General features: G+C 34.9%; 1 protein-coding gene across 1 annotated transcript; it reads right to left on the bottom strand.

Moving 5' to 3' along the window:
• Positions 1-38: 38 nt before the first annotated feature.
• LOC133321736 (dynein beta chain, ciliary-like) lies at positions 39-12,772 on the bottom strand. Its single transcript, XM_061530816.1, has 8 exons — positions 11,946-12,772; positions 3,875-4,773; positions 3,602-3,813; positions 3,302-3,543; positions 2,663-2,945; positions 2,036-2,301; positions 1,526-1,977; positions 39-1,129 (listed from the first exon to the last, which is right to left on the bottom strand). The coding sequence occupies exons 1-8, from the start codon at positions 12,770-12,772 to the stop codon at positions 39-41; spliced, it is 4,272 nt and encodes a 1,423-aa protein (XP_061386800.1).
• Between the last annotated feature and the right edge of the window lie 211 nt (positions 12,773-12,983).

The raw sequence follows: 12,983 nt of genomic DNA, 5'->3' as shown, positions 1-12,983 counted from the left end.
CGTAGTCTCTTGCATTGGCTCAAACATTTCATCGGTTTTTACGGCACGCTCTTAACCTGCATCAGATAGGCCATAATACTGACCAAACCCTCGTAGTCACCCAAATCCATGAGGTTCGAAGTCACCGTCGTCACCAGATGAGTCTTGAACATGTTGCCCCACTTGCACACAGTATTCAGCAAAGCCTGTCTGAAGGGACGCACATCGACTTGAAACCAGGAGCTGAATACTTGAAAGGGTGCAATATCTTCAATTTCATTGTACAGACTTTCGTAGTTGTCGATCTGTTCGCGAAACGCCTCTATGGTGGGTGGACTGGGCTTGGGGGCTGCCGCATCGTTCAGCATGACCAGTTCGATTTCATCGGCATCGAGTATGCGACCATACTCCAAAAAATATTCCATACACTCATGGCGATCGTCCAACCACAAATACGAATATCTTTCGAATTGCCGACAAAACATGGCCGCCTCCTCCATTACCAAATCCACACCATTTAGAATTTCCCTACGCATATCGATAATATCCTGATTAGCCTTGATCATATCACCGTAATTCTGCTTGACATTTTTCTTAAGGCGTTTCACTAGAGTTCCCATTTTCAGGATATCGCGAACCAATTCGATTAGCATATTATTGAAGCCCATGCTGTCGGCAGGATTCAAAGAGGGTACAAACACCATATTTGGTTCTACCAATTCCAGGCGGGCCTCAAACAGCGGAGCATAATTATTTTCTGGATCCATATTCTCGACAATATATCCGACACTAACACCGACGGTCTTTAGCAAATATTCGTAGACGATGTTATCGACAAAATCCACATAGTTGAGCCACATTTCATCATTTTGTTTATCCTGCATATCGAACTGAATCATATTGTCGTGTAGTAGTTCGTGTATTTTTTCTGATGCTTCTTGAATTTCTGCATAGCGTTTGGCGGTACGATCGGGTCGCTCATCTATGCACAGTACAGCATCTTTTTTTCCATCCCGTCTTTCGAACAATGGCTGGCGAACCCAAACGGACATTATATCGCGAATTTGTTTGAGATTTCCCTGTGTATGATCCATGCGATTTTGAAGAGCAGCAACAGGTTGTCGTAACTTATTGAGATAGGTTAGAATGTCTGTAACAGCATCATGGATAGAGATAATGATAAAGAGAGGGAAATAGACAATTTACAATACATATATAGGGAGAAATAAATGTGGAGATGACAGTCTTTCTTCAAAAGTAGTTCCAAAACAATTTAAATAAAATATTCTTTATCAAAAATATTTATAAACAATTTTTTGTATATTAGCTCGGTTTGTTTATAAATTTTGTAATGAGATTCCGTCCTGTTTTTTGGCGCCCAACCTTTTTGAACCTCCCATACGAGCATATTTATGTACTCTTAATGATTTTTCCTTATATTATTTCATTATAATTTTTATAATCATGAATTACAATTACAATGTCATATTCCAATGAAAAAAAACCTCCTCCCAATGTCTCCGCCTGCCTATACACTTTAACTTACCTTCCGAATTCCATACCAATTCATTAATGCCAACCTCAACCAAATCATCGATCTGTCGTATTTCCTTCTCAATCATTTTCAATTCCACCGTAGAACTATTCTCTTGAATGGTATTATACCAATCAATGGTCTTTTCCAAATTCAATGTGTACGTGCGGAAGACATCACCCTTGTCAGCGAAATCTAAGGCCACCTGCGGTACACCTTCAACTTCCATTTGCTTTAGGTAATGTACCTCACGCAATATGCAGAATAGTTCGGCACTAAAATTGAGTATCAATAGATTTGTACTGGGATCACGTTTGATCAGCGACTTTTCCAGATTTGTTTCGATTTGTTCATTTAGTTTTTCCGTCCATTCCTCGAAGACATACGAACGGCTGGCACCGATTTTCAATAGCAGGCGTTCGTAACGTTTTATAATATCCAATGATTGTTCCGATTTGGTTATTCTAAAAAAAGATTAACATTAAATTCCAGGTACTTAGCAGAGTATTGTGTGGAACTTACTCATGTTGCAAGGCCTGAAATTGTTTCATGGGTATGGTTATCCTCCGTTCCAGCTGACCACACCAGCGTATAAATGCCGCCGCCGGTGGACAATTATATTCGGGATATAATGTCAAATTATCATATCTCATAAACATTTGTTTGTCATAGATATCTTCACACACTGTCAGCTCTTCGTCCAACATCCGTACGATCTCGGTATATTTTTGTGTAAATTGTTCCTTGATCTTGGGTCTCTCCAATACACTTCCCACAATGTTAATAAGCTGTAGAGGGTGGAAAGGATACAATATAGAAGATAAGTGAACAAAATATTAATTTAAACTTTCGATCTCAATATAAAAGAGCCTGGAACATATAATTGGCGCCAATTTGTCTAATCAAATTAAGGGAGTATTGTTTGAAAGCTATTTTTAATATAGAGAACTATTGTAATTTTTATATTTAAAATATGTAATAAAAATAATTATTGGCGCCCAACGTTATATTTCTTCCAAATATAAAAAATATAATCGACATGTAGATTGTATCCAAGCTAAAGCCACATCGTATCATTTAAGTAGAAAATATGACATAATTTAAACACAATTGGCGTCCAATCAAAAAAGTTGCTCTTCGTCTACTCACCTTAAAAATACTCTCCAAATTGTAACAATCGTCGAATGCCTGACACAGTATCGCGGCCAATTTCATGTCCAACTCTAGTATACGCATTTGAAAATTTTCAAAATCCACATCGAATTCAAGATCATCGGGATCTAAAACATCATAACTTTTCGATGCGAAGGCCGTAAAGTATTGATTGAACTCAACATAAACGGCCGTAATGCGTGTACTCAGTTGGCGACCGCGTAGACCACCGATTTCAACTTTCTCCAGCTTCAAGAATTCAATCACCGTGAAGAAGAACCTGTGGAAGGAGCAAAGATAAATATGTCAAACGATAAAGGAATATAAAAATTAGAAAATAATAAGCAAAAGAGAATTATAAAGATTATAGTTCAAGCTCAGATGCAGTGGCGCCCAACGGTTCGGAATATGAAAGAAACTTTGATATAGGAACACAGAAGTGCTAACAACGAACTTCTGTGTTCGATATAGAGTCCCAATACTTTTAAATGCAATGGATTTAACTCATTTTTAAAAATGTCTAAGTTTTTCTATTTCTATTCTATTCCTATTAGAGTACGAAATACTCAGGAGTTTAGTTTACGTGGCTTTCATTTACTCGAGTTTTGCTGCACACAGTTGCTATAAATTACTCACCATTGAATCGTAGTCAAACGCTCCAGAAAAGCATTATAGCGTTTGAAAACTGAATTAGGATGAAAAGTCCAATGAATCGGTGGCCTCTCCTCGGGCTCTTTAAAATAATCGGCAATTTTTTCCTTGTAGTGATCAAAGAGAGCACGAAAGAATTTCAATATTTCGATGGACAATGTCAGTCGTTGCATGGCTTCATCTATGTCGCTGTGGAATATCGAAGAGGGATCCAAAAAGCGTTTGGCCTAAAATACAAACACTAAGCAAAAAACTGAGCCTTAAAATAATTTGCCATACATTTACCTGATGTATAATCAAATTGCAGATCTGTCTAAGTAGTATTGTGATTTTCGACGAATGATTATAATAACGGGAATTACCCCATATTGTGCAGACTACATGCATTAGTGGTATTAGATTAGGTTTACATTCAGCAAAATCCATTTCCTCCAATTGTTGGACACATTTCTTCAAAGGATTCAGATACATGGTAATGTCCTTGGCTTCAGCAAGTGCTGGAAATTTCAGAAAATTTAAATTTTAATATCATTTCACTAACTAATATTATCATCTTACCAGTAACTACATTTTTAAATAGCGTTTGAAAGCATGGAAAATATGCGCTACGTGAATGTTCCAAAACCAAGGCCATGGCCCGAATGCGCTCATTACGCAATTGCTCAAAAATAAACGAAAGATTTTTCAAACGATTATTCCAGAAAACAAATTCCGTTGTCGGTGTTGGATTTTGACCATTTAGGAAGGCATTTGCCGGATTCTCCTTGATGACTTCATGGACCTGCGTGGCCCATTTGATGACCACACCTTCGATGGCACTTTTCAAATACAAATCAATTTGCAATTGTGGGTTTTCACTAATTGCTGCGGCGGCTTTAACGATTTTCTCAACACCCACTGGCATGGCTAGGATAGTCTCACCGCTCACCTGACCCTTAACCTGATGCACGGTACTCTTTAAACTGTGGACATGTTTCTGGACATCTTGAGCCACCATAAATGGCCATTTCTTGTAATTGATCTCATTCGATAGCAGAGGTACCAAAACTTCCTCCACCAATGCCGACAACTGGTCAATTGTCCGTGTGGCCAAATCACCGCTGATAATAAAATGATTACAATTCTCGCGGGGTATTGGCTCTGGGTGCTTTTTAATGAAATAAACTCCCTTGCTTTTCAGTTGTGTCAGTGGAAATGTGGTCGAAGGCAATAATTGTGCAGATTGTGTTAGAATAATAATTAGGACTACTGGTGTGGGACGATCAAGGAATTCTTTTATAATTCCCTTGGTCTCTTCTACGGTGATGACACGTGTCCATTTTTCGGGTTTTAATTTTAGGGATTTTATTACAAAGGAACCCATTAGTTCCAAGCGTGGATCTGGACCATTACCAGCTGCCGCTGCTTCGGCGCTGGTTGAAGGTCCATCCATTTTGCAGGACGAAGAAGTAGAAGATCTGGAAATTAACGTAATAATAATTAAAATATCACTAATCCGGATTATTAATTACGCAAATATAAACCTTATACATAATAGATATCATTTTCACTAAAATGGGTAAAGTTTTGACAAACGCTAAAAAAAGGCTAAGGTCGATTTGTGCAAAAAAATTAAAAATGCAATCGCTGTACTACAAAAGTGGTTTATGCGATCGTCACAGTTGACGAATTATTAATCAGCCGGGCTGATTTGAAGATTTTCAATAGAAAACCTAATTCGACCGGGCTGAAGTTAAGATTTTGTATAGAAAACCTAATTCAGCCGGGCTGAATTGAAGATTTTCTATAGAAAACCTAATTCAGCCCGGCTGAATTGAAGATTTTATATCTAACGCCTAATTCAGTCGGACTAAATTGAAGATTTTCAACTAACCATTAAAATTTGTATATAACCCGTTTCGAATGAGTTTCCAAATGTATATTTTATATAGATTACATAATTATTAAAATAATATGATTAGTTTTTGAAAAGGACTTTCAAAAAATCTACAAATATAAATAATAATTATAAAATGTATTTGAATATAATACCCGATTTTAATTTAAGAGAAAATCATATTTTGTTCATATCCATAATTTTTGCATTATATTTCAAAAAATTTAATGTTGTATTTTGATTTAATTCAAACCTACAATAATTCAAGAATGTCCCTATAAATTTTCAAATGAAAATCTCAACAATTTTTGAAGATATAGCCGATTTATTGTGCTAGCATCAAATGACGGCAAGAGGGCCTCTCAAACTTAAAACCCATTTTTCTCCAAACAGCGTTGTTGCGAATGGCGGGCACGATAACTCAAAAACTAATAATCCGATCGATTCCAAATTTTGGCACGTTTCTCTGTGAGTGTATAGCTATCGTATGAACTAGGATAAAGCCAATCGGTGAAGTCCTTACGCCATTTTGTTAATTGTTGTGCGAAGTCAATAATCCTAGTTCATACGAGAACCAGACATGTACTCTTTCTAACACCGTTGGAATTTTTGGATTCCGATGTTCCAGTGAGGAGTTATCATAAGGACTTTTCTTTAATCACAAAAAACAACAACGTTTTGATATAACCATCATATCACCACTCAATGGAAAGTTATTTTTATAAGCTTTAAAATGATTTGATATTAACCGGATCCGTAGAACCAGATATAAGCGTGTACCCGTAACCGAACTTCCGAGTCAAATGATCGGGTAATCTGGTACGTCTCCCAAGAAAAAAATATATCTCCATAATAAAAATAAAAATACCTACCTCTGAAAAAAAATTCAGAAAAATCAGATTGTATTTACTAAACTAGAGTTGTTCCCATATATGTTAGGTAGCCTCCAATGGAACCAATCAAAAATTCAAATTTATTGTCCTCAAAATGGGTATTATTTTCATTTCACTTTTCACAATATTTCGTAGTCGCCCTGTTACGATTTCAAATATTAGATGATAATTCGCCATTAGTTATGTAATAAAAATGCTTTTTATATTTAAAAAACAAAATCAATACAAATCGATTTTAAGGTTGACATTATCATATTTCGTATCCTTTCCACATGAGCTATAATGCATGGAATAATGACACGCACACACAACCGAATAACGATAACATTTTTACAATAACAATTTTTTCCAAGTTTCATAACATCGCAATTTATAATGCACAATAATTATTTATATAATATATATATAGAATAAAATTTATAATATATTATCTTACGAATTAAACTTTTTACATAACTAATTTTTGTAGTACTAATTTAATTCATTCCACACACATAAATACATACTATTTATTTTTAATCACTATTAATTTATTTTTTTTGTCTATAATATATTATTACAATAATCACATAATATTTAAATTAGTTACGCATATAACATATTTGTTACCAACGATTTTTTTTTATAAAATAACTATTTTTTATTATTTATATTTTTCTAATTTTATTTAAATATATTTTTTGAAAGATTTTCAAAACAACATTTTTTTGTTTTCTTGGTTACGTAACATTCCGTTACGTAACATTCCTGTTATGTATTTGATTAACTTGATATTCACCTTTATTGAATTATTTTCTTTTTTTGTGTGTGGATTCACTATTTTAATTTAACTGAAATTTCAATATAACCATTTCTTTCACTTGGTTACATAACATATTTATCCAAGAATTTTCAAAGTAACAAACTTTTCGTTCTCTTGGTTACATAACGCTCCACTACATATTACTTTTATTTTTTTTCATTTCATTTAATTTTCAATTTTATTGAAAAATATTTTATACTTTTCTTTTTTTATTGAACAAATTTTAATACTTTTCTTTGCTTTTTATAAATTTTCTTCAATATTTTTTATGAAAATTAAAAATTAACTGAAAATTGTTCACTTAATTACACAACATACTATAAAAAATAATTTTCCTCATATAACTTTATTTTCAATTAATTATTTCAATTTTCAATTAATTATTTCACTCTGAACTAGGTTAGTAATTAATTTCCCTGTACATTTACTAACAAAATTCATTAATTTTCATCAAGAAAATGATAAATTTTCACCAATTTCCACATACGATTGCATAACTTTTATTCATTCCATTTTCTTTCTTTGCTTTATATACTATGTATATATTTTCACTTCACTGTAACTTTACCTTTTACTTAGCTGTTGTGTTTAGTCAATTTCCGTTTCCGTTGTCTTTTGCGATTTGCGACTTTTATCACGAAAGGTTTCCACCGTTATGACAGGAAAACCTTTTTGCATTTCTTAACAACAATTCCTATTCGAATATCCTGTTGTTATTGTTTATTATTTTGGAACTTGGAGTCCTGCGTGTGTCATGTATGCATGTTGTCTGTCTGTCTATAAATAAATGTCTGTTAGTTTGTCCTGGTGTCTCCGTTTGTTTATTTATTCGGAAAACCTTAGCGTTTTTTATTGATGCTATTGCTCACGAAGCGTGTCACAACCGGCAGATGACACCAAATCACGTAACATGCAACTGGTGCAGGTGATAGTGGTGTTGTTTTTATGCCCAAAGACAACAAGTTAGCCGAACACCAAGGTTACGATCCATATAACATAAATTTACGATAATAAACAAAAACAAAGGGGGTAATGTAGCGGTTGGTTGTTATTTGTTATAGTAAATTTTTCGAGCATCAACGGCAACCCTAAGCGGTTGGATTTTGTGGGCCAACAATGGAGAAACTTGTATGTAAATAAAATTCGGTGATAGATATGTTATGTTAGGAAAGGGCGCATAAGGAGGCAAACGATCGCAGACTGGAATTAAATGTAATTAAGTATCAGAAAGCAGAATGAGAATTTATATATTTACGATAATTAAATTTTTTATCTGGTTAAATTTTATTATAATTTGCAATTTTACAACATTTTTAAATCGCATTGTATATTAGAATTCATTCAACTTTTTATAATACAAGTAAAGTGTAGCCAACAGATATATACCCTCAGCCTATGGTTTGCCGAGGTCTTCGGATTTAATGTTTATCTAATCGGTTATTCAATTCGCTTCAAATTAAATTTACAAATTCATAAAATATTGATTAGTTGTGGGGGAGGTACCAGAAGGAGTTGAGTAATGCGTCCCATATTTGGACTTGATATAGACTTTGTAAAGATAATGGGTTGTGCAATGTTTCGTTTAAATCGGAGATTCCATTCTCCTGATATTAGATTTATAAATATTGAACATTTTGACCATTTAGAGGGAGATATTAGAAGGAGTTTACAAAAGGGTCAAACCTTTGGACTTGATCTAGATTGGGTAAAGATAATAGATTGTACAAAGTTTGGTTGAAATCGGATAGTTCCTTCGCATGATCATATAAAGAAGAAATATTACGATGTGCAAAGTTTAGATAAAACCGAGTAACCGATTTCGGGAATTATCGTGCGCACCATCCGCCCAGTTACAATACGGACGATCATTTGTAAATCTACTCCAAATTGTCTAAAAAGATTTTGGTCCAAAGAAACATTCGGATTCAAATTCGGCATCACACCAGAACCTCCCTTTTAAGACGGACAATTTTCCATACAACATTTTTCTTCCATGGTATACAACAGCATAAGGCGCCGGACAAATTTTGGATTTGTGATTACTTCAAAAAGAACGAAATCGTTAAGGCGACTTTGGATTTGTTTGCAACGACGATTTAGCGGTGATCGGGAGCGATCGTTGTCGGGAGTTGGAGATGATGATTGGCAAGGATGATTTAACTGTGATCGGGAAAGATGATGGTTGGGTGTTTGCTACGACGATTTAACGATGATCGGTAACAGGTTAGTAGTACATATTGACTAAGAGCTCGTACAAACTACTATACTAACTACGAACAGTAAACCTAAGTCTCTGGTGGAAGCCGAAAGCCTCTGTGTGGGACAGTAAACCAAAGCATTTGTGTGGAACAGTAAGCCGAAGCTTCTGTGTGTATGTATTTATGTAGCCGCCATAATGGGTAACCACTAAAAAGAATTGTGAATGATAGCATGATCACCCACAACACAACAAGAGTCTTGCTGCAAGACTGTGGAATGGCAAGCTTCCCTCAATGGATGAGACTGAAATACTTATGTATGCGGTGTAACAACGTGAATTAGAATTATATAGTCGCCGGTAAATATCAATGTTTTCGTCGTTGTGATGGTGGATGTTGCGATCGTAGGTGTTACTGTATGTATGTGTCGTTTGTCACGTTACAGGATGTCTCTGAATTTATTAAACCAGTTTTAAGCTGTTCTATAGGATTTTGTTCCATCGGTGCTTTACGTTTGCCGTAATAATCCACTAGGTAATACAATTTTTGGGCAACTTTCTTTTTAAAATCACTTTGAACTACACAACACATGACCGTACGTCAGAACGTACTTAGTACGTTTATGCTAATAAATTTCAAAGGCAGAATTTTGCAAGAACCTATGTATCAACCAATTTTCTACAAGGAGATATATTAAGCTCTGATTATCCGAACTTTAAAACGCTTTAAACACCGTTTTAAAACATATTTCTAGACCGATATAAATGTAATTTAAATTTATATCGGTCTAGAAATATGTTTTGAAGCGTTGAAAATTCTTATAAATGGTCTGAACCGCTATATGGGACGTATCTCAAAACAGGCATCACAATTGTCTTTGAAACTAAGGCTTTAAAAACGACCTAAAATCAGTGGCTATGTGCCTTTTTTGAACCTTTATGGAACACTTACTACATGGAGATATTTCACCATCTCTGAATTTGATCCATATTTATGAATTTCTATTGCAAAATGTGGTATACACCTTTAAAATACATCAAATTTGACCGGGTTTCAGTATCAAACATCAATGGGTGTGCAAAATCAAACAACGCTCCTCAAAAATATATCTTTTATTAGCACATAATATTTTCAACTATTTCTTTGCTCTAGTGTAAAAACAAATCAGCTGCTTAGACCTGTGGATGGGCCACAACAAATATGCCTCGTTTATGCAAATGTAAATGAACTTCACATCCATTAACAGCAGTTAGGGGGAATGTTTCACCGGTTCAGGGTAAATCCATCAAATTTATTTTGTTTATGTTTTTGTTTTGTTTTCTCCTTTTTTGTTCATTCTCAACAAAATAAAGTTGCTTCACCTTAGTGTCAGAGCCGGCATGTACCTCCACTGTACCTACTATAGTATAGATTGCGTGTTTAAAACTAATTTCAATAGCAAATCACTTGATGCGTCTAAATTTTTACCGACTAACAAACAAATTCCTCTAGTCCTAGTTAAAGTTATTGTATGTATGTTGGTATATGTGTATGTGTACTTAGTAAAACCTCTAATCGTTATTATTTGCATAAACTTGGTATTGTTTTGTTTGCTTTACCAACTAGTGTTGGTCGTAGTCTGCAATTATTTAACGCGCCAAAGAGCGAAGTACTGCAGTTATTTGGCGCGATAATCTGACAATTCAATAATGGCGTTTTAATCGAATCTTAATTGAATTAGAAGTGAGAAGTTGTGGTAGTTGTTAGTGGCTGCCAGTATTAGCACAAAGTTTTTGCAAAGCGTTTGACAGGCAACCAAACACCTGTTGAGCTCATGGGTTCAATAAGTAATGGAAATAATAAATGTTTTATTTATTTTTAATTGTGATATCCAAATAATTTAATATTTAAGATTTTTAGGTTCATACAACCAACAGTGAACTCTCGACAATGCGAAAATCCAATACAGTGAACTCTCGATAAATTGAACTTATTAATGTCAGGTAGTTCATATTTTCCGAATTTGTTCACACTTTCGATTCGGCCAGTTTATTTACCGCTAATTCTCTGTTTTTTTTTTCAATGCTTTATTATCGAGAGTCCATATTCTTATTGGATGTGGTATTTTTTATTGGAAGCATCAGATGATGGCTGGTGATCTGGTGCAGTTGCAAAATATGATAATTAACATCTTTTTACTTCATTATTTTAATCGGTCATTTGGTCAGCTCAATGAAGGCTTTATTTACCTTTGCAATTCATTGACAGCACCAAAATACGACCACCCGTTTCATAATCTCCATTTATAAGAAGCTTGGGGAAGAAAAAACTCGCTTCTAAAATTTTGGAATTTTTTGCCCACCGGTAGTATTCAAAATCTGACCATTTTGAAGGCCTTCAGCTATAAAAAATGTAAAATTTAAGTTTATTGGAGATGTGTCTGAGACTTGAGAGATGGTTATTTTAGTCTGAAAACCTTCTGCCTAAAGCCCAACTGCGTAACTGGGACGTTATGATGGTCGTATTTTGGGATTCTTTTGTCTAACCGGTAGTATTCAAAATTTTACCATTTGGAAGGCCTTCTGCTACCAATTTTTTTATTGAAGATGTGCCTGAGACTTTATTTTAATCTTAAAACCTTCTGTCGTCACCTGAAGCTCAACTACGCCAAACTGTGGCGTTATAAGCGTGTAGATTGTTGTCGTATTTTAGCTGCATGGCAAAACTCGAATATTCAATCAATTAAACCCTTTTAAATAATTCTAAAATTTATTTTTTTATTCACAAATTCTTTTTCGATTTTTTATAAATATCATATTTTCCACGTTCGTGTAAATCATCATAGAATATATGATCCTGATAGATTTCATCACGATGATACATGTTTTGATAGCCCTTCGTTTTGAAACCTTTTTTATAGTTTTTCGATTGGGCATAGAATTTTTCCGATTTATCCAATGGATGGCTATGATGAGGTTTAGCTTTGTGATGCAATTGCAATTGTTTCAAAACATTTTTTGTGTTTAAATATTTCAATGGACTGGCTGGACTCATTTCACCTCTTTCTTCTGAAGATTCAGACGGGTAATCATCCACGAAATCCATATCTTTGGTTGTGGGTAACTTTTTATCTCTTGGTGGCGGTTTTGGTAACATTTTCGCTTTGATGGAGGAACTTGAGGCCAGTGAGTCATGTACTTGGACTGGTTTTCCATTCACTGTAATTTTAGTCTCGGAAGCCGAAGCTGGATGATCCAAATACAAGCGTACATTGGTGGCTTTGTACTGTTCGGTGATTTCTGTTTTGGGACGTTTATAGTATTCCTTCGGTTTGGATGGCTTCTTTACCAACATCACAATTTTCTTGGGTTTTCTTTTTTTAATTTTTATCCATTTCACCTCCTTGGGCGCTTCATGATTTCTGTGCTCCGCCTTGTTGGACGGATATTTTTTCGCTTTAGCCAATTCTACAACAGGTTTTATTTTCTCTCCTCGCTTATCCTTTTCCTCGTCTTTATATCTGCCTGCAATTACGCACAGATCCATATCCTTGGGTTTGGGTATTTGTAACGAAGACTTGAACGGGCACTGGAGTATATAATATTCCTGGGTGGTATTGGTACGTCGCACCGCCGATATTGGCAGACGATAATACGAGTGTAAATTCCTTTCCACAATAATGCATTGCACCAAGCCCACTTGCTGCATGATTGCAATTAATATTTTCAAAACGATTAGCAACTTCGTAGACATGTTTACCGTTCGCAAGTTTACAATGAACTTGAGTTTCCGTTCGAATTTGTTAGCATTTTTATGTTTTCCAATGAATCGACGACGCTATGTTTGGTGGCTGTTCTCTGCTGCCGTTGGTGTGGAAGTAACACTTCAATGATTTCCCCTCTCCCCCCTTGGGCAATGT

This window comes from Musca vetustissima, unplaced genomic scaffold, assembly GCF_032173495.1.
Source record: "Musca vetustissima isolate MV318-11 ecotype Yass unplaced genomic scaffold, APGP_CSIRO_Mvet_v1 utg30594, whole genome shotgun sequence".
In the NCBI taxonomy this organism is placed as follows: Eukaryota; Metazoa; Arthropoda; class Insecta; order Diptera; family Muscidae; genus Musca; species Musca vetustissima.
Note: the sequence above shows the minus strand (reverse complement) of the source record. Positions and strands in the feature narration are given on the sequence as shown.

What these genes read in the sequence shown, in the direction of transcription:
- LOC133321736 (XM_061530816.1), bottom strand. Translation starts at nt 12,772, where the DNA reads ATGCAGCAAGTGGGCTTGGTGCAATGCATTATTGTGGAAAGGAATTTA. An exon ending in GCAATTTGATTATACATCAG is followed by an intron (nt 3,544 to 3,601) that starts GTAAATGTATGG and finishes TTTGTATTTTAG; the next exon opens with GCCAAACGCTTTTTGGATCC. An exon ending in CGTTTGACTACGATTCAATG is followed by an intron (nt 2,946 to 3,301) that starts GTGAGTAATTTA and finishes CTCCTTCCACAG; the next exon opens with GTTCTTCTTCACGGTGATTG.